General features: G+C 42.3%; 1 protein-coding gene across 3 annotated transcripts in view; it reads right to left on the bottom strand.

Annotated features, from left to right (window-relative positions):
• ACSS2 (acyl-CoA synthetase short chain family member 2) overlaps positions 1–22,344 on the bottom strand; it is a 50,301-nt gene extending 27,957 nt beyond the window's left edge. For all 3 annotated transcript variants that reach the window (XM_023220496.1, XM_023220497.1, XM_023220499.1), the window contains exons 1-2: positions 21,951–22,344; positions 16,163–16,358 (exon numbers count right to left, since the gene is read on the bottom strand). In XM_023220496.1, the coding sequence (XP_023076264.1) occupies positions 16,163–16,358; positions 21,951–22,134 (380 nt within the window). In that variant the 5' untranslated portion in view covers positions 22,135–22,344. The remainder of the gene's footprint in view (positions 1–16,162; positions 16,359–21,950) is intronic.

Raw genomic sequence — 22,344 nt, 5'->3', positions numbered from 1 at the left:
CGGCTGCTTGGGAGGCTGAAGCATGAGAATCGCTTGAACCTGGGAGGCAGAGGTTGTGGTGAGCCAAAATTGTGCCACTGTACTCCAGCCTGGGTGACAGAGTGAGACTCAGTCTCAAAAAAAAAAAAAAGAAAAAAAAAGATCAGAGGTGGTCAAGGAGATACAAATCAAAATAACAATCAGATCCCACTTCACACTCACTAAGATGGGCATAATCAAACAAACAGACAATAACAAGTGCTGACAAGCATGTGCAGAAATTGAAAACCTCATACATTGCTGGTGGGAATATAAAATGGTTCAGTTACTTTGGAAAACAGTCTGGCAGTTCCTCAATAGGTTAAATAGAGAGTTATCATATGACTCAGCAATTACACTCCTAGTTATATACCCAAGAGAAATGAAAACATACATCTACACAAAAATATGTACCCAAAGGTTTGCAGTAGCATTATTCATGACATCAGAAAGTGTAAACAACCCAAATGTCCACCAGCTGAGGAATGAATAAAGAAAAATGTGGGGCCAGGAGTGGTGACTCATGCCCATATTCCCAGCACTTTGGGAGGCCCACGAGGGCGGATCACGAGGTCAGGTGTTTGAGACCAGCCTGGCCAACATGGCAAAACCCTGTCTGTACCAAAAATACAAAAAGTAGCTGGGCGTGGTGGCCAGTGCCTGTAATCTCAGCTACTCGGGAGCCTGAGGCAGGAGAATCGCTTGAACCCGGGAGGCGGAGGTTGTAGTGAGCCAAGATTATGCCACTGCACTCCAGCCTGGGCGACAAGAGCAAGACTCCATCTCAAAAAAAAAAAAAAAAAAAAGAAAGAAAGAAAAATGTGATAATGTGATACAGTTATACAATGTAACATTATTCAGCGATGTAAAAGGATGAAGTACTGATAGATGGTAAAACATGGATGAACATTTTTTTTAAGACAGTCTCACTTTGTTGCCCAGGCTGGAGTGTGGTGGCATGCTCACAGCCCACTGCAACCTCTGCCTCCTGGGTTCAAGCAATTCTCTTGCCTCAGTCTCCCAAGTACCTGGAATTACAAGCATGCACCACCATGCCCGGCTAATTTTTATATTTTTAGTACAGATGGGGTTTCACCATGTTGGCCAGGCTGGTCTCGAACTTCCAACCTCAGGTGATCCGCCTGCCTCAGCCTCCCAAAGTGCTGGGATTATAGGCATGAGCCACTGCATCCGGCCTATAACACGGATGCACCTTGAAAACATCACGCTTAGTGAAAGAAATCAGACACAAAGGGCCACATATTATATGATTCCATTTATATGAAATGTCCAGAATAAGGCAGAGCCTTAGAGACAGAAAGTAGATTAGTGGTTGCCTAGAGCTAGAGGGGAAGAAGTTGAGAGGAGATGAAAAATGACTGCTAATGAGTATTGGACTTCTTTTGGGGGTGATGAAAATGTTCTAAAATTGAAAGATGTACACCTTTGCAAATATATTAAAAATATGAATTGTATACTTTAAGTGGGTGAATTGTACAGTATAAATTATATCTCAATAAAAATATAATTGTGATTTTGATTGGAATTGCAATAAATGTACAGATTTAATTTGGAAAATACGGACATCTTTACAAAACTTCCTTTCCAGAAAGACTAACCATTCATCAGAAAGATTTAGCACTATTCATTCATTCATTCTTGCCTCTTTCTATTTCTTTTTTTTTTTTTTTGAGACAGAGTCTAGCTCTGTTGCCCAGGCTGGAGTGCAGTGCTGCTATCTCGGCTCACTGCAACCTCTGCTTCCTGGGTTCAAGCAATTCTCATGTCTCAGCCTCCCAAGTAGCTGGGACTACAGGCTCCCACCACCACACCCGGCTAATTTTTATATTTTTAGTAGAGACAGGGTTTCACCATGTTGGCCAGGCTGGTCTCGAACTCTTGACCTCAAGTGATCTGCCCACCTCGGCCTCCCCAAGTGCTAGGATTACAGGCGTGAGCCACCACGCCCAGCCTTTCTGTTTATTTCTAAAGACAACACTTGGACACTGATTTTTTTCTAGCACTACAGTCCTATGTAGACATCTGTTTCCCACACTGGATTGTGAGTTCCTTAATGGCAGACAGGATATCTTTTTATATGTTTTCTCCTCGGTGCTTACCACAAAGGCCAATACACAGTGAGCATTTAATACATAATTGTAAAACGAATAGATAAAAGAATGAATAAACAAATGAACAAACTTATCTCTGCTCATATGACCAGCTGGATCCAGGATGATCAAAGAGAGAAAGTATGGAAGGAGAGGGGATGAGATAGGATACAGACAAACAAGATAGATGCTGGACAGGCAGGGGAAAGACAAGAGTGGAATTTGTGGAATGGATTTTGGAATCATGTCAAGAAGAGTTTCTCGAGCTCCCACAGTGGGCTCAGTATGGGACTCTGTGAAGAGGCTGGAAGAGGCCCCTGGAGCTGAGGTTCAGAGTATGGGTCTCCTGCCCTGCAGTCTGGGCTATTATTGTACCCTGTCCTCTTGCCAGCTATTTTCAGGCCTTGATCCAAATACCTTGTGCATGTTCCCTTGGCCAAAGTGGCTTTGGTGCCTGATGGATTGTGTACCTCTTCTCTTTTCCCACTGCCTACAAGCCTATTTACAGGAGGGGAATCACGCACTTGTTCCTACCATCCTGTGTCCCATGCTGGCCTTATCTATAACAAGTGAATAAGGGTAGCTCTTTTATTACCAGAGCATTTGGAATGCAGCCCAAAAGAGGAATATGCCTAGAGCAGAAACAGAAAGTGGAAAGCAAATCCAGGAGCATCATTTTATATGTACATCAAGTCTCTCAAGTATAATAGACACATGCAAAAAAATTCATTACAATGGTTCTCTATTATCTAGGTCAAAGACAGTTTAAATCACTAGTCCTCAATCTAGGGTACTCTATTTCTGTGAGTACCTGCGCAGAAAAATATGAAGAGAATAAATGTCTAGATCCTCAACTTCCATATGTAATATTTCCTAACAATGATCTGTCTGAGTTGGCTCTTCTTTCTCACTCTCTTTCACAATTACCCTTCTCCCATGTTAAACAAGAATGTCATAGCTCTCTCTTATCTCAAACTTTATTACGGTACAATGCCAGGGTATGAACAAAGTGCTGAACAAAGGGACAATTTGAGAATGTATAACTTCTGAGTGAGAGCCCCAAGAAAGCAAATCGAAGAGAGCTTCTCTGAGAAATCAGTATTGAAAGGATTGGCATCTTAATTTATCCACCTAACAAACTCATGGCAAGACTACTTGCCTTATATCTCTTAGAATTACAATTCAGAAGTGAAATAGTTATCACAGAGGCATATATTAATGTATTTATATTTTTTTTTTTTTTTTTTTTTTTTTTTGAGACAGAGTCTGGCTCCGTCGCCCAGGCTGGAGTGCAGTGGTGCCATCTCGGCTCACTGCAAGCTCCGCCTCCCGGGTTCCCGCCATTCTCCTGCCTCAGCCTCCCAAGTAGCTGGGACTACAGGCGCCGCCACCACGCCCGGCTAATTTTTTTGTATTTTTTTTTAGTAGAGATGGGGTTTCACTGTGTTAGCCAAGATGGTCTCGATCTCCTGACCTAGTGATCCGCCCGTCTCGGCCTCCCAAAGTGCTGGGATTACAGGCTTGAGCCACCGCACCTGGCCACATATTTATCTTAAGAAAGAAGTTAGGCAATTTCTAACAAACTAGATCTGATTTCGCTGATTATGTTGAGTGATAACTGGCTATGCAAAATAGGTTGTATGGTGGATGTTTTCTATAAATTATATGAGCTAAATTTGCAGTGCCAATGTTTTGAAAGAGCTATAACCTATATGTGCATATATATATGTGTGTGTATATAATATGTAAAATATTTTGGAAATTAGATTTTTTGCAATTTTTTTAATGTCATAATAAAATTTTTAGATATGAACATTATGTCAAGAGTTACATAATTTTTCAAAATTCTTTTAGGTATACAATTTTAAGAGTTTAAAGTTATTAATCTAAATAATTTTTCAGTGGTACTTTGTCCCTTCCCCTCTACATCAGAATTGCCTGTGGAGGTTACAAAAATACAAGTCAGAGGTCTTACCCTGTGGAGATTCTAACTCAATAGTCTGAGATAGGTTCCAGGAATCTGGATTTCTAACGACATCCTCAGGTAATTATTTACATAAACTAAAATTGGGAAACCCTGGCTCTGAACATGGAGTCACCAAACTAGACTGTCTACCCCTAATTCAAAGTATAATTTACACAAACTTTCCCCTTTCTCTGAGCCTGTTATTGTGGTCTTAGCAAGTAGAGCATGGCTATCCATATAAATACAATTAGACTTCTGTCAGTTTGTTTCTCATCATATGAAAACAACTAGACAGATTTTTAACAAATCTAGATGTCATATTAGGATTCCCTAACTTTTTTTTGAGACAGGGTCTCACCCAGGCTGGAGTGCAGTGGCACAATCACTGCTCACTGCAGCTTCGACCTCCCAGGCTCAAGCAATCCTCCCACCTCAGCCTCCCAAATATCTAGGACCACAGGCATGCATGACCATACCCAGCTAATTTTTTATTTATTATTGTTATTATTTTGAGACAGAGTCTCACTCTGTTACCCAGGCTGGAGTGCAGTGGCATGATCTTGGCTCACTTCCACCTCTGCCTCCTCTGCCTCCCAGGTTCAATCTATTCTCCTGCCTCAGCCTCCCGAATAGCTGGGATTACAGGTGTGAGCCACCACGCCCAGCCTAATTTTTAAATTGTTTGTAGAGAAGGGGTCTACCTGTGTTGCCCAGGCTGATCTCAAACTCCTGAGCTCAGTGATCCTCCCTCCTCAGTCTCCCAAAGTTCTGGGATTACAGGTATGAGCCACTGTGCCTGGCAGATTCTTTAACTCACTATATGTGTCAGCTTGGAGGACACCTCAAATAGCCATCCTCAAAAGCAGCTCTAAAACTAAAGTTCAACAAGAACCTTCTGTGACTGCTCCTTTGGATAGATTTTCATGTATTAAAATATCATGGTCAAAAAGAAGCAAACATTGGTTTCAAAAATTGGTCTCTGGTCAAAAAATCACAATTAGAAATGCAGGTGTTCATATGCTCTAGAGATGTTTTCTGTATGGGCAGCTCTATGTGTAATGTATTCTGGGGTGAACAGTTTCAGGGTTGTATTTATTTTATTTAAATAAAATAATGATGCTCCATGATAGTAAAACCATAAGGCTTTCAATAAGTAGACCAGACCTTAGAACCCTACAAGAGGGCTGTTCTAAAAACTTTATATCCCAAAAAGAGATAACAGGTAAGTCCAAGGCCCTCTTATATCTGAGATTTTGCAGTTTTCTCTTGTACTTTCTCTAATTCAAAATTCCAAGCTGGCCAGGCATGGTGGCTCACGTCTGTGATCCCAGCACTTTGGGAGGCCAAGGCAGGAAGCTCACCTGAGGTCAGGAATTTGAGACCAGCCTGGCCAACATGGCAAAACCCCGTCTCCACTAAAAATACACACACACACACACACACACACACACACACACACAAAATTAGCCAGGCATGGTGGTGTGTGTCTGTAGTCCCAGCTATTCGGGAGGCTGAAGCAGGAGAGTTGTTTGAACCCAGGAGGCGGAGGTTACCATGAGCTGAGATCACACCATTGCACTCCAACCTGGGCAACAAGAGCAAAACTCTGTCTCAAAATAAAAATAAAAATAAAATTAGCCAGGTATGGTGGTGCATGCCTGTGGTCCTAGCTACTCAGGAGGCTGAGGTGGGAGGATCACTTGAACCTTGGAGTTTGAGGCTACAGTGGGCCACAATCATACCACTGCATACCAGCCTGAGCAATAGAGCGAGACAAAGAAAAAAGGAGAGGAGAGGAGAGGAGAGGAGAGGAGAGGAGAGGAGAGGAGAGGAGAGGGGGAAGGAGGAAGGAAGGAGAGAAAGAAAAGAAAAATCCTAAGTATTATGAGAGATTATAAACTGAGTAGAGAGTGTGGCTGTCAATGAGGCTAATGTAATCTTAGATAGGTAAAGTCAAAGAATGGTAATAGTGCTCTGTTCAAGGCAGACCATAGCTGGAATACTTAATGAGAGATATTGGTCAACTAAAGTATATCCAGGGGAGACTGACATGGTTGTTTAGGAAGCCACATCATATGAGGAACCTGAGAATGTGGACTCAGTATCACCTCATTTATAAAACAAGAACACTGGACTAGATCAGGGGTTTTCAAACTGAGCTTTGCAAATCTCTAGGGATTCCAGACACAGACACACACCTCACAGGGAACAGTGACAGGGTGGAGAAGCCTACAGAATGTGGCTCTAGGCCTCCAATCCATGCTCCAACAAGATCAGCACTGCTGTTACCTGTTTTAGGTATAGGGTTTCAGCATAATAATAAAAATAGCTAATACACTTTTTGCCAAGCACTAAGCCCTTTATATAGATTATTCCAATTCTTCCTTACAATAATCTATGTCACAGGACTTGTTATTATTTCCATTTTACAGACATGAAAAATTGAGGTTTAAAGAGGTGAGGTAACTTGCCTAACTAGTAAGTATTAAGGTAGAGATGCAGGGATTGAATCAGAATGACCCAGAATCAGAATGATAACTTACGGGGATTGTTAGGTATTGGGATATTGGTAGTACAATTCCTGATTTATATGGGAATTAGAACAAATGACCTCTAAGAACTGAAACTGAGAGTCTTGAATTCTCAGAGGTTCAAGGTGTGAGACACTGGGGATCATTACCAGTGCCCAACCTCTCCCAAACCAAATCCAGGAAGTGGGGGAAGGCCCATCCTCAACTCCAGGCCTTCTGAGTTAATTGTTATAAATGTGGGGTTGCCATAAGGCAAGAACACCTGCTCCCATCTGACCATCTAGTATCTTCAAAGGAGAGGAGGCCAGTTCCTCCTCTCCCCTAACTTCTCCCAGAAATGTAGGGAACTTATCCAGGCAGTTCCCTACATTTGTGAAAGAAATTCTGAAGGTCAGTGCCAGAAGTAACTTAAGCAAGTGTCCTGTACATCCCTAACAGTTTATAAGTGGGAAAAAGAAGGCTTAGAAAAGGACATTAACTAAAGCCATTCTTTTCATTAAATGTTTACTGAACACACCAGTATAAGAAGTTGGCCCAGACACAAACTCAGGTAGCTGATATGAAGCTCAGGACACTGAAACAGGCCTCAAGACAGAGTCTTCAGACTAATACATTTATTATTCATATGCCATCTACTTCCAAAAAAGTGACTCGGAAAGCACAGCCTACTTGTCTCATTTTCACCACTTTAGGGAGGGGTTCTGTAAAGTGTCAAAGGTCATAAAACTCAGGGAGAAATGAGAGAAGCAGGTTAGAAATCGAAATCCACCTTAAACATGAAATCCTCCAGCTCTCCTCCACAATCTGCTCACCAGATTCAAGTGGAGAAAGACGGTTCCCAACAACAGGTATTTCCCATGTATCTCCCATTAGCTTTGAGTATTTATGATACCAGCCACAAACAACCTTCAGGCAAGAGAAGCAGACTCCTTCCTCAGCCCCTTCATTCCAAACCTTCTAAAATTCTCACTTTATGTTGTCAACATCATTATAGAAATAAATAAATAAATAAACAAAATCCTCCGTCTTTCTTACCACCGCAACAGAAATTCAACCCACCTGGGGAGGGGGGAGGGGGGAGGGATTGCACTGGGGAGTTATACCTGATATAAATGATGAATCGACGGGTGCTAACGAGTTGATGGGTGCAGCACACCAACATGGCACAGGGATACATATGTAACAAACCTGCACGTTATGCACATGTACCCTAGAACTTAAAGTATAATTAAAAAAAAAAAAAAGAAATTCAACCCACCTACTGAGTCACCACAGAGTCACTACAGGTTGCAACAGAACTTCTAAAAACTGCTTCCTCTCTTCAGAAACAGTCAGAGAATTCTGAAATATTAGAGATGAAAGGGACCTTGCAGAGTATCTGTAGTGCATTTCCCATCATGCCTACAAAGAGAAGGCCCAGAGAGAGGAAGAGAATGGTTGAATGGTTTGAAGTCATCTTTCTCAAAATGAGTGTTTTTCTTTACCAAGCATATCTTAATCAATAGACATGCTGTTGGGAAACTAGTGAAGATATAGATATAGTGTGTGTATTTGAGAAGGTAGGGATGGTTGAGAAGGTGAGGGAAGCCCATGTTTTGACAAGGAGATCTGTAAAGGTGATATGGAAAATCAGAGCCCTAGAGTATATTGTCCTATCATTCATGTCAAGGGACTCTAAATTATCTAGGTCCATATTCTGGAGTTCACTTCGGTGATATGGGGCAGTAGGGAATTTTTTTTTTTTTTTTTTTTTTTGCCTCAAATACACACACACACATATGCCTACAAGGATCTGGGCAGCTCCAAATGTCATACTATGGAATTCATATTCAGGAGCATACAAGGATCCTGAGAGCAGAGCTTCTGTCCTAGGGTCACTCCTAAAGTTGCCTTATTCTTGAAAGCTCCAGTTCCTGAAGAAGGACTGAAATATAGTGAGAGCCATGAAGAGACAGTAGTGATTTCAGCTGAGGGTGGGGATTTAGGTGGCTCAGAGATAATGACAGCCTTAGGAAAAACAAAGCAAAGCAAACAATGGAAGGAATCAACAATACCAAATGTGTTGGGCTTTGGTGACTGGGGACTTCTCCTAGAAAAAGTAGAGATTGAGCAGCTAGTATAAATGATCAGAATATCAGCCATCAACCACTCTTTCCACCCTCTCCTTATAAACCTTTTACTTAATCCCCCAAATTCCCAACAGTCCCCCAGTGTTCCTTCAACTAGCTAACTCCCTTCCACTCCTTCAGCTACCTCTAACACCCTTACTGACTCTCTCTCCCTGAATGACTATCCCAATACTTTGTCACTGATCATTTTCTCATACATACACACATGCACCCCCACTAATATGTTTATCTGCCACACCAGGGGGAAGACAGTACGAGACGGTTGGAACCAAAGTCTGTATTTTGCAGGGCAAATTTAGCCCTTGAATCAGATGAATGTGTGCCTTCAGAAGAGGCAGTGTTTATAAAGATTAAGAGAATCCTTGACTCTTTCCTCTCACTTTCTCCCCATCTCTTCACCATCTATACACCTAGTTACCTGTGCTGGTTTCTTTCCATAATGAAAAAATAGCTAATACATTTTTTGCCAAGCACCAAGCCCTTTATACAGATTAAATTAATGTAAACTTACTAAATCACTCTAAAATTTCATTGTTCCGTTCCATTCCCACCAGCAGCATCTCAGTTCAGAACTCAATACCAAACTCTCAGTTCTCTGGCTTCACATTCCCATTTCCATATGTATCCAGATGATCCTCTTATCCTCTGCTGTGACTTCTACATTCCCCTGCATGCAATCCTTTCACAGATCTCCAAAAATAGTCAAGACCTCCCTTACCTGGACCTCATCCGCTGTTGATGACAACCTTGACTCCTCTTTCACTCCCCATACCCAATCCAAGTCAGCAAATTCCATGGCTTCTTCATTCAAAATAGATCCAGAATTTGACCACATCTAACCATCTTCATGACTACTCCTATGGTCTAAATCACCACAATCTATCACCTCGATTTCTACAATAGCCTTTTAATTGGTCTCCCTATTTCTACTTTTCCCCTTCTACAGTCTCTTCTTAATATAAAAGATAGAGCCTAAATAGAAGCCAAATCATTATCACGTCTATGTTTAAGATTGTCTAGTGGTGTGGATGGGCATGGTGGCTCATGCCTGTAACCCCAGCACTTTGGGAGGCCGAGGCGGGCAGGTCACAAGGTCAGGAGTTCGAGACCAGCCTGGCCAACATGGTGAAAACCCATCTCTACTAAAAATACAAAAATTGGCCAGGCACGGTGGCACATACCTGTAATCCCAGCACTGTGGGAGGCCAAGGCAGGTGGATCATGAGGTCAAGAGATCAAGACCATCCTGGCTAAGACGGTGAAACCCCATCTCTACTAAAAATACAAAAAATTAGCCAGGTGTGGTGGTGGGCACCTGTAGTCCCAGCTACTCGGGAGACTGAGGCAGGAGAATGGCATGAACCCAGGAGGCAGAGCTTGCAGTGAGCGAAGATTACGCCACTGCACTCTAGCCTGGGCAATAGAGTGAGACTCTGTCTCAAAAATAAAAAATATTAGCCAGGTATGATGGAGGGTGCAGTGAGCCAAGATCACACCATTGCACTCCAGCCTGGGCAACAGAGCAAGACTCTATCTCAAAAAAAAAAAAAAAAAAAAAGGTTGTCTAGTGGTTTCCCATTTCACCATGAATAAAAGGCCAAAGTCTACATTAGCTTTCAAGATGTGACATGATCTAATATCCTGCTGGTGTCAATACTACTCTCTCTTCCCTAGCTCACACTGTTTTAGCTACACTAACTTCCTAGCTAGTCTTCAAACACACCAAGCAGCAGCACATTTGTTCTTCCGTCTACCTGGAACATTTCCCCTCCCTACCCCAACTATCTGTGTAGCACACTCTATACTTTCCTTCAGATCTCTGCTCAAATGTCATCTTTATTAAAAGGTTCTTTCCTTATCAGCTCCCACTCTGCACTGTCACTTCCATTTCTCATAGCTCTGTTCTATATTTTTCTATAGTACTCATCATTACCTGTCATATACTTATAGTTTCTGTGTTTATTGTCTGTCTCCTCAAGCTGAACTATAACCTCCATGAGGGCAAGAACTTTGTTTAGAATAGTGCCTGGCCCATAATAATAAGTTCTTAGTCAGCATTTATTGAATGAATAAATTGTTCCCCGCATGAACTTTTTACTCTAAACACGCTTGGTCTTCTCACTGTTCCAACATAAACAACTGCGGTGGTTAATATTTACGTGCATTCAGTGTGCCAGGAATTTGACACATGGTTTTTTTTTTTTATCCTATTCAATCTTACAAAACTGACAACTCATGAGATAAAAGCTATTTTTATCCACATTTAACAGTTGAGAAAACTGAGGCTCAAAGAGGTTAAGTAACTTACCCAAGATTAGACAGCTAATTAGTGGCAAAAATAGGACTCAAACTAGGTTAGTCTGACACCAAAACACCCATTCTCCCAATCTTTATGTTATCCTGCCTCCCTCTAAGGCTTTCTCCTTTCTGTGAACTATTTGTGTAAGTAGCTCTTTGCAGTTTGGTCCATAACTCTTTTCAGGCTTTTTTTTTTTTTTTTTTTTGATGGAGTCTTGCTCTGTTGCCCAGGCTGGGGTACATTGGCATGATCTCGGCTCACGACAACCTCTGTCTCCTGGGTTCAAGCAATTCTCCTGTCTCAGCCTCCCAAGTAGCTGGGATTACAGGAGTGCACCACCATACCCGGCTAATTTTTGTATTTTTAGTAGAGATGGGGTTTCGTCTTGTTGGCCAGGGTGGTCTTGAACTCCTGACCTAAGGTGATCAGCCCACCTCGGCCTCCCAAAGTATTGGGATTACAGGCGTGAGCCACTGTGCCTGGCCCAGGCTGTTTTTATGTAGATCTATTTGTTTTGGTTTTGCTTTGTTTTTGAGATGGAGTTTCGCTCTTGTCGCCCAGGATGGAATGCAATGGCACGATCTCGGTTCATGTGCCTCCTGGGTTCAAGCCATTCTCCTACCTCAGCCTCCCAAGTAGCTGCAATTACAGGCACCCGCCACCACACCCAGCTGATTTTTGTATTTTTAGTAGAGACAGGGTTTCATCATGTTGGCCAGGCTGGTATCGAATTCCTGACCTCAGGTGATCCACCCGCCTTGGCCTTCCAAAGTGCTGGGATTACAGGCGTGAGCCACTGTGCCCAGCCAATCTATTTGGTCTTTCCAAATAGAATGTAAATTCCATGAGACTAGGGTCTGGGACATTCAAACCTAGTAACACATTTTATCTGATATTTTAAAGTTAATTTAAATCAATTTGGCTAATGTGGCTACTTTCTCTTTTTATCTGTCACAGCCAAGTGCTGGACTACTAGAATAACGAGGTAGTGTCATGAGTGAAAAAAAATAGTTGACTAGGAGTGACAGTATCTGGAGATTAGTCTCAGTTCTGTCTTCAAACAGGTGTATGACCCTCAGGCAAATCACTTAGCTTCTTTGTCCCTTAATCTACCAATCTTTGAAGAGAGTTGGCCTAGATGGACTCTAACAGTCACTTCAAGTTCTAAAAACACTACTATTCCATGAACATTTGCAATGTGCCAAGCCAAAAGTAAAAGGCCAAATTATTCCTTAATATGGTTCTATTTTGGATAATGGGAGTAATTTCCTAAGAACACCATTTCCTTTGTGGATAATTTCAATGTCTATACAATGCATGTTCCAAAACAAGACATGAGCTACAAATGTGGCTTGTTAATGCCACCATAGCTATCTAAATGACATAAAATTAAGAAGAAAGACATAATGTGTTTCTATAAGAAGTATATCAATTGGAGTGAATCATGGAAAAGATGTCATCTTTAAAAGCCTTAGTGAGAATTAGAGCAGAAAGAAGGTGAGCTCCAAGAGGGAGAACTCTGGGAGGAAAAGGAGGACATCATATGACAGTGAGTTTGGAAAATATTAAACATATGATAAAGGCTTCAATAGTACAAGAAAAAAATGGTAAGCAATTATTATTATTATTATTTATTGTTTTTTTGAGACAGAGTCTCGCTCTGTCACCCAGGCTGGAGTGCAGCGGCGTGATCTTGGCTCACTGCAATCTCTGCCTCCCAGGTTCAAGTGATTCTTCTGCCTCAGACTCCCAAGTAGCTGGGACTACAGATGTGCACCATCATGCCCAGCTAATTTTTTTTGTATTTTTAGTAGAGATGAGATTTCACCATGTTGGCCAGACTTGTCTCAAACTCCTGACCTCAGGTGATCTTCCTGGGCCTCAGCCTCCCAAAGTGTTGGGATTACAGGCATGAGCCGCTGCGCCCAGCCCGGTAAGCAATTATTAACTTCAGAGTAAATAAAAATCTGTACATAAAAGGAAATGTACAGCATACCATAGTATGCTATTCTTATGTAAACTGGTTTTAAATTAACTAGAAAACAGCTTTAATTATATCGAGAAGAAGAGAGAAGGAAGTTAGAGAGGTATATAAGAACTAAATTCTCATCTATCATAGTAAGAAATCAATACTTTCTTTAAAAATGATGAAAAATAGCAGTATAAGCATATCCTTTAAAAATACAGAGGTAACAAAGGGAAGTAACCACATATCTGGCATATTTGCACTTTACTTTCTTATAATAAAATGCAATTTATTTGTATTTTGCTTTTGCTTTACTATAAACATAAAATAATTAAATAGTAATTGCCTGTATGGTACTTGTCTCTTGCCTTTTTACCCGTATATCCCTAATGCCTAACGCAGCCCTGAGTATCCAATATCTTTAACAATTCTTGTGGAGGGAGTGACCAATGTAAAAATGGAGTGAGGATGTCCTGTTTTTGAGTTACAGAATTTTGCACTGGAAATTAATTCAGAGATTATTTAATCCAGTGCTTCCCCAATGGGTGTTCCATGGAATACTGCTTCTTGTGATGTCAATAGCATGCTGGCAAAAAGTGTTTGGGACTTAAATAAGTTCGGGAAATCATATGTTAAACAAAATTAATCAGGTATCTCTAATGTAGGACTTCTTGGAGATTTTACTATGCTAATATACATTAGGAATCTCACACAAAGGCAATTTATTATGTGATGTTTCTCAGACTGAAACATTTTATGAATTAAAAAGCCCCCTACTAATATCTCCAGTAATTAGTGGTTCCTGAAGAATTCTTTGGAAAACGCTAATCTAGTCTACTCTCATTTTACAGATGGGGAAAGAGAGGCTCTCCAAAGCCTGTCCAGGGGAACTGGTATCTCTAGAAAGAAAAGGCCTCAGGATTCTGGAAAACTCTCCAGTGATTGAAAACTCTGGCCTGTGTATTCTGTTTTTCATTAGGCACCTGAGTTCTTTCAAACCAGGGAACAAATTCAGATACAAGTATTTCCTTTTAAGATCTTTTTTTTCTCTTTTTATTTTTCTTATTTTATTTTATTTTATTTTTATTATTATTAATTTTTGAGACAGGGTCTTACTCTGTTGCCCAGGCTGGAGTACAGTGGTGTGATCTCTGCTCATTGCAACCTCCGCCTCCTGGGCTCAAGCAGTCCTCCCACCACAGCCTTTTGAGTAGCTGGGACTACAGGCGTGCACCACCATGCCCAGCTAATTTTTGTCTTTTATGTAGAGTGGGAGTTTGGCCATGTTGCCCAGTCTGGTCTCAAACTCCTAAGCTCAAGTAACCCTCTTGCCTCAGCCTCCCAAAGTGCTGGGATTACAGGCATGAGCCACCATGCCCGGCCTCCTTTGAATATCTTTAAAGGTTTTCTGATCTTTAAAGAGCCTGGGAAATGAGCTCAAGTGTTGGCTGGAGCTCAAGCATAAAAGTCTAAAGCAGAAGCTAAAGAGAGTCTCAACAGACACAATGGACAGTGAATTTCAGTGTCAAAGTGGCCCCCAACTAAACAATGGTAATAATATAATAATGGACCACTCACACCTATACAGTGTTTTCCAATAAACAAGTACTTTTACAACGTTATCTCATTTGATTCTTACAACAATGTAGTGCGAAAAACAAGGGTAGAATTATTATCCCCATTTTATGAAAGAAGAAACTGACTCTTAGTTAAATGCATTGTCTGTGGTTATACAACACGTTAATGGCAGAGTTGAAAGGAGAACCTAAATTTCCTGTCTCTCAGGTCAAGGCTCTTCTCAATATATCACACAAACTGGGCAAAGATATTGAGTGAGTTCCAATTTAACTCTCCCATGAAGGATCCAAGCTGCTCCTATTGGCTAGCTTAAAAAATTAATCAGGCCAGACATGGTGGCTCATGCTAATCCCAGCACTTTGGGAGGCCAAGGCAGGCGGATCGCTTGAGTTCAGGGGTCCAAGAACAGCCTGGGCAATGTGGTGAAACCCCATCATTACAAAAAATACTAAATACAAAATACAAAAATTAGCCAAACGTGGTGGTGCATGCCTGTAGTCTCACCTACTCAGGAGGCTAACATGGGAGGATTGCTTGAGCAGGGGAGGCAGAGGCAGAGGTTGCAGTGAGCCAAGATCATGCCGCTGCACTCCAGCCTGGGCAACAGAGCAAGATCCTGTCTCAGAAAAAAATAGATCAATTCTGAGTGCTCATAGGTTGTGGCAGAAGCAACACCCCAATTATTGGAATTTCAAAGTCCTATTTGGATTTGGTATAGTAGTATCTCCTAGACAGCTAAATTCCTGGGAGAAGCAGTCTTAGAAATTTCCTGCTGGGGAGGCCGCATGGCCTAGTGGTACAAGCAAGGAGTCAGGCAGACTTGAGTTTGAATTCTGGCTCTACCACTTGTTCACTCTATGACCTTATTCACTATATAACCCTTCAATGCTTCATTTGTTCACCTGTAAAATGAAACTAAGAATTCCTATTTTACCAAGCTGTTGAGAGGCCAAGGTAAGAAATTAGAGGAGTAATAGAATGTCATGGTTGTATATAAGCTCTGTAATTATACTGCCTAGGTTTGAATCTCAGCCTTGCTTCTAGCTAGTTGTTTCACTTCAGATATGTCACTTGACTTCTCAGAATTTCAGTTTTCGCCTATATAAAATAAGGAAAACAAATAGTGCTTTCATAATTATTATAAGCATCAAAGGAGATAATATTTGTTAAGCACTTAAGCATAGTTTCTGGCACACAGCTCTGTAAAAGATAATGATAATGATAGTGGTAGTAGAGGTAGTGAAAAACCCAATACTATTTTTCTTCCAAAGCAAGAATGAGGAAGAAAGCTACTCAGTCCTGTTCTCTTCCATTTGCCAGTGCCCTTTCTCCCTCTTCAACTGCAAAGCCAAGAACACTAGAGTAGAAGTCAGGATACTTGGCTTCGAATGTCAGCTCTGTCACGTACTAGTTATGTGATCTGAAGGAAGTCATGTAACTTTCTTGAGGTATTTTTCCTCACCTGAGATATTAAGTTGATGACACTTTGCTTACTCTGCTGGGTTGTTGTAAGTATCAAATGAGTGTTTTTATCTGCCACCAAGTATAAGATAGATATTTTTACCAGTAAAAAGCAACTTTATCTCCAAGCTTTTTCTCATGGACATTTCGATCCAGTACATTGTAGCAGATGTTGGTACTTGCTCCTTTCATCCACTCAATGAAGATTTTCCCTTTAGTCACATCAAAGTTGTACCGAAGGAATGGGCCGGGGCATGGAGTCTTCCAGTAAAATTCCTTGGCAATGTCTCCCCAGAATTCTGCAACAGAAATGGAAGCCCAGATATCATTAATCTTCTCAGACATATTTAGCCTCAGAAGGCTTACCAGTCTAACACAGGACCAAGTTATAACTTCCCTGCCCTAGGACCCACCACCTGGGTCCCTCCTTTACCTGTCTAATCTTAGCACCCACCACTCTTTTTTTTTTTTTTTTTTTTTTTTTGAGATGGAGTCTCGCTGTGACATCTAGGCTGGAGTACAGTGGCACAATCTCAGCTCACCACAACCTCTGCCTCCCGGGTTCAAGCAATTCTCCTGCCTCAGCCTCCCGAGTAGCTGGGACTATAGGCGGGTGCCACCATGCCTGGCTAATTTTTGTATTTTTAGTAGAGACGGGGTTTCACTATGTTAGCCAGGCTGTTCTTGAACTCCTGACCTCCTGATCTGCTCGCCTCGGCCTCCCAAAGTGCTGGGATTAAAGGCATGAGCCACCGCACCCGGCCAGCACCCACCACTCTTCTAACCCATCTTCTGTTCTCCTGGGCTGAATGTTGACTCAAATTCTTCCTCCTGTCCTCAAGACTGCCTACTCATTTTTTACCATCTATTAAAATCAGAGCCACCTAGTACTAGCACAATGCCTAGCACACAATAGGCAATCGGTAATTTTTTGTTGCTGTTGCCCAGGCTTGTCCTGAACTCCTGGACTCAGCTATCTGCCAGCCTCAGCCTCCCAAGTAGCTGGGATTATAGGTACACACCACTGAGTCCTGCTGAAATCAAGTACAATTATTTTCACCATCTAACTAGATGAAAGTAAATTTTTTAATGAAGTAATTAGTGAAAGGAAAAAATTATTTACCCACAGAACCTTTCATGAGCAACTCTTTCTTAATTTGTACATTCTCTCTCAGCAATTATATATTGAACATCTCTTTCTCCAGCTTCTACTTGTATAAGTGTTATTCACTATGTGCCAAATGTTTCTTTAAACATTTTATATGTATTATCTAATTTAATCCTTTCCACAACTCTAGGAGGGAGCCTTTTCTCATTTTATAAACTTGAAACTCAAGCCTCAGAGAGGTTAAATACCTTGTCTAAGGTTACACAATTACTAAATCAAGATTTAAACTTCCTTGAGACATTTTTGCTAAAATCTGAAAGATGAATAGAAGTTTTTCTCCACTCCCATATAAAAAAAGAGACTACTCTGGGATAAGAGAGAACCAAGGGTATATGTTAGGAGGAACTCCTTGAGGCTGAAACACTGAGAATAAGGGAAAGAATAGCAGGAATTGATGCATAAACTGGGCAAATCATGCAATTCTGTGTATAGTAAGGAATTTGGTATATATCTGAAGAGCAATGAAAAGTCACTGAAGGGTTTTAAGCAAGAGTGACATGATCAAATTTACATTCTTGAAATATCTGCCTGGCTATTCTGCAGAAAATGTACTCCACAGGTAAGACATATGAATGCAGAGAATTTAGGATAGTCTGAGTACTGAATCAAGAGTTGGAGGATGCCGGGCACTGTGGCTCACGCCTGTAATCCTAGCACTTTGGGAGCCCAAGGTGGGTGGATCACTTGAAATCAGGAATTTGAGACCAGCCTGGCCAACATGGTGAAACCCTGTCTCTACCAAAAAAAAAAAGCCAGGCCTGGTAGCGGGTGCCTGTAATCCCAGCTACTCAGGAGGCTAAGACAGGAGAATCGCTTGAACCTGGGAGGCGGAGGTTGCAGTGAGCTGAGATGGTGCCACTGTACTCCAGCCTGGGCAACAGAGCAAGACTCTGTCTCAAAAAAAAAAAAAAACCACGAGTTGGAGGAAAGAGAAGTAATTAGAACCATAACAATGGAAGTAACCTTACAGATTATCACCCCCTTATTTCATTTTATAAGAAATAAAATTCATAGAAGCTAAGTCATTTGTTTCAGGTTATACAATTTACAGTTTATACAATCTAGTTGGAGAGATAAGATTAATGCATGAAATATTTTTTAATGTACAAGACAGAACATAACTGAAAGTTAAATCACATAGTGTACAATCCTATAATGTATTAAAGAAATCCAAATTAAAGCAACCCCAAGGTGCCATTACATACCTAGAAAATTCGTAAAAATTTTAAAAAATTATTAAGACCAATGTCTAGGTGGCCCTGGGAAAACAGATACTCTTACACAATAATGGTATTGTAAGAAATTGGCACAATCTTATTAGATAACAAGGCAATGCATGCCAGGAGCCATAAAACTTTTTTTTTTTTAAGCTCGTAGTCTCGCTCTCTTGTCACCCAGTCTGGAGTGCAGTGGCATGATCTCATCTCACTGCAACCGCCATCTCCCTGGCTCAAGTGATCCCCCCGTCTCAGCTGTGCTCCCTCCCCCATCTCCCAGTAGCTGGAACTACAGGCGCACATTGTTTGTTTTGTAGAAATCAGGTTTGGCCATGTTACCCAGGCTGGTCTCAAACTCCTGAGCTCAAGCTTTGGGAGCCCACCTTGCCCTCCCAAAGTGCTGGGATTACAGGTGTGGGCCACCACACCCGGCCCATAAAACTTTTTATACCCTTTTCTCTGCTATCTCAACTACAGGGAATAGACTTCAAGAAAATAATCACAAAGAAAAAAGTGATTAGTAAAGAGTTTCACTATAATAGTGAAACTGGAAACAACCCAATAGCCCAACAATAAGAAATTGATGAAAACTAGTAATACAAATAGTAATACCATAGAATAACAAATGGCCATTAAAGAGAAAGCAAATGAGAGCTAGTATTTTGTAAATGGCATTCATGTATCAGGGACTGGACTAATCTCATTTAATCTTTATGACATTATGGTCTTACAGCGTATACATCAATTATCCTAACTTTATAGATAAGAAAACTGAAGCTCAGGAAGCCTAGGAAACTCTGCCAAGGACCACACAGCTAATAACGAGAATACAAATACTCAAAAATATTTTTAAGTGATAACAGTAGGCACATAGTATATAAAACTATTTATAAACCACATTTATGTCCATCAACAAGGAATGAAGAAAGCTGAGGTGTTTTTGTTTTTATTTCTGTTTTGAGACAGGGTCTCGCTGTGTCGCCCAGGCTGGAGTGCAGTGGCACAATCTCGGCTCACTGCAACCTCCTTCCCCTGGAATCAAGCAATTCTTGTGCCTTAGCCTCCTGAGTAGTGGGATTACAGACGTGCGTCACCATGCTTGGCTACGAAACTGAGTTTTATGCACACTTAGTTTTTCTGGGGTTTTTTTTTTTTTTGGGTAGAGGGTGTGTGTGTGTCAGAATCTGGATGATTGGCATAGATTCTAAGTACTAAAGATATTCAGAAGAGGAAAAAGGTGAGCATAAATTGGAATAATCAGGGAATGCTCTATTGGAACCAGTGGAGTTTGACTAGGTAGAGAGAAGCTGAAGGAAATGAACAAAGGCAAGAAAGTGGGAGTAAGTGTGTATCCAGGATATCAAGGAGAATGATCTATCTAGAATGAGGGGAGTGGTAGCAAGTAGTGGGAGATAAGGATAGAGTGGAGCTAGATTATCTGGAGGTCTTATAAGAAAAGCAGAATTTTATTAGAAATTGCCAGAAACAGGGAACTATTGAAAGTTTTTGCAGTGACATTTGAAAGCATATTTCCATAGTATCAATCTAATGGTGTCTTGATCAATCTACTGGAAAGACTGAAGTTGGTGAAACTAGGCAAGAGAGGACAAACTAGGAGGCTACTTCCTTGGGAGAAATAATGTATTTGATGGAATTTGGTGAAATGCATTCTGTGGGGTCACGGAAGAGGAATAGCATTGCTATTAGGATATGGATTCTGGAGTCAAACTGTCTTGGTTCAAATCCCAACTCCACCACTTTACACTTGATTGAATCCTGTCTCGCATTACTTGCTAATTGCTTAATTTATATTGTTATCAGACTAACTACTGTTTATTGAATGTGTACTGTGCATCAGGCATATTATAGTGCCTACCTATTACACACTTTAGTCCTCATACAAACGCATTAGACAAGTATTACTAGTCCTATCTTACAGATGGAAGAAAAGGAATCGCAGAGAGGCTTAAAAATTTGCCTAACGCCCCACAGTAAATGAATAGCAGAGTCAGGGTCTAAATCTACGTTTTTCTGGATTTGATTCATGGCCCATGCTTGTCCCACAACCAAACATCATGCTGCCTCCCAATGAGGGTGCAATTTTGACTCCTTGGCCAGGCATGATAGCTCATGCACATGTAATCCCAGCACTTTGGGAGGCCAAGGCAGGAGGAAAGCCTGAGGCCAGGAGTGCAAGACCAGCCTGGGCAACACAACAAAACCTCATCTCTCCAAAAGTACAAAAAATTAGCTGGGCGTCATGGTGTCCGCCTGTAGTCCCAGCTACCCAGGAGGCTGAAGCGGAAAGATCACATGAGCCCAGGAGTTGGAGGCTATAGTGAGCCTAGAACGAGCCACTGCACTCCAGCATGGGTGACAGAGCAACACCTTGTCTCAAAACAAACAAACAAACAAATATATATATAAACAAATATAAATTATATATATATATATATCCTTTACCCAGCCTGAGGGCAAGAGTAGGGGGATTTTCCTCTTTTTTTTTTTTTGAGACGAAGTCTTGCTCTGTCGCCCAGGCTGGAGTGCAGTGGCCTGATCTTGGCTCACTGCAACCTCTGCCTCCTGGGTTCAAGTAATTCTCCTGTCTCAGCCTCCCGAGTAGCTGGGATTACAGGTGCCCGCCACCACACCCGGCTAATTTTTGTATTTTTAGTAGAGACGGGGGTTTCACCATGTTGGCCAGGCTGGTCTCGAACTCCTGACCTCAAGTGATCCGCCCGCCTCGGTCTCCCAAAGTACTGGGATTACAGGCGTGAGCCACTGCTCCCGGCCGATTTTCCTCACACATTTTAACAGACATGGAACCATCTATCAGAACTTCTGAATTATTATTAATACAATCCCAGCCCAAGTTAAAAAAAAAATAAATAAAACAACTTAACATCGTAGTAACTCGTTGAGTCTTATACCGCGTAATTTCTATTGGGATGTCCGATATACTAAAAATAGATCAGGAACTCGATTACTAATCTGAGGACCCCAAGACGGGAACCAGACCCGTTACTGCTCTCAACAGTTCACAGGTTAAAGATCTCAGGAGGCAGCGGCCGAGCTGGTGTGAAAGGGAAGCAAAGAAAGTTCTATTCGTGGCCCTCCTCCCCTCAAGGCTCCCGTCGCCCCTTAGAGACCCTCTTTTCGCCTCAGGAACTCCCCTTCTCTTCCCAAGAAACTTTCACTCTCCTGGCCGACCTCCCCGTCTATCTCAAGGAACCTCACTTCTTCCCTCACGGAATCCCGCGTCTCCTCGCAAAAACCCACATCTCCCCCACGGACCCTTCAAGTCTCCAGGAACTCCCCAGCTCCCATGTAAGCCTCGTCTCCTCCCGGAATCCCTTTTCCATCTTCAAAGAACCGCAATTCTTCCTTCATAGAACCTCCATCTCCTCACGGACCCCTCAGCTTCCCAAGGGAGCCCCCGACTCCCCCAGGGAGCCCCCACTCCTCTCCTCACTGACACCCCGAGGCCCACCCGGGCCGGGCCTCACCCCGCGGCTCCTCCACGGAGCGCCGGTGCAGCTCGCGGTAGCGCTGCAGCGAGGGGACGTGCGCGGAGCGGCTGACCTCGGGCGGCGGAGACCAACTCCGCGCCCGGCCTCCGGCTCCCGCTTCCTCCTGGCCCCGGCTGCCGCTGCCGCTCCCGCTCCGGGCCCGCTCCTCAGGAAGCCCCATCACGTCAAGTTCCTAGAACCGTAGCCGCCTTTGCGGTCGCGGCGGGTGCCGGGACTGGGAAAACAGGCCGACCTAGAGGCGGGGCCTCCGAAGAGGGGCGGGGCCTGGCGTGTGGGGGCGTGGCTTGGTCTGGCGGGTGGGCGGTGCCAGAGGGGCGGGGTCATGCCTGGTTGGGGCGGGATCGAGGTTAGCAAGGATAGAAATACTATA

The sequence above is a fragment of the Piliocolobus tephrosceles genome, chromosome 20 (assembly GCF_002776525.5).
Source record: "Piliocolobus tephrosceles isolate RC106 chromosome 20, ASM277652v3, whole genome shotgun sequence".
Lineage (NCBI taxonomy): Eukaryota > Metazoa > Chordata > Mammalia > Primates > Cercopithecidae > Piliocolobus > Piliocolobus tephrosceles.
This window is presented reverse-complemented; position numbering and strand designations above follow the sequence as displayed.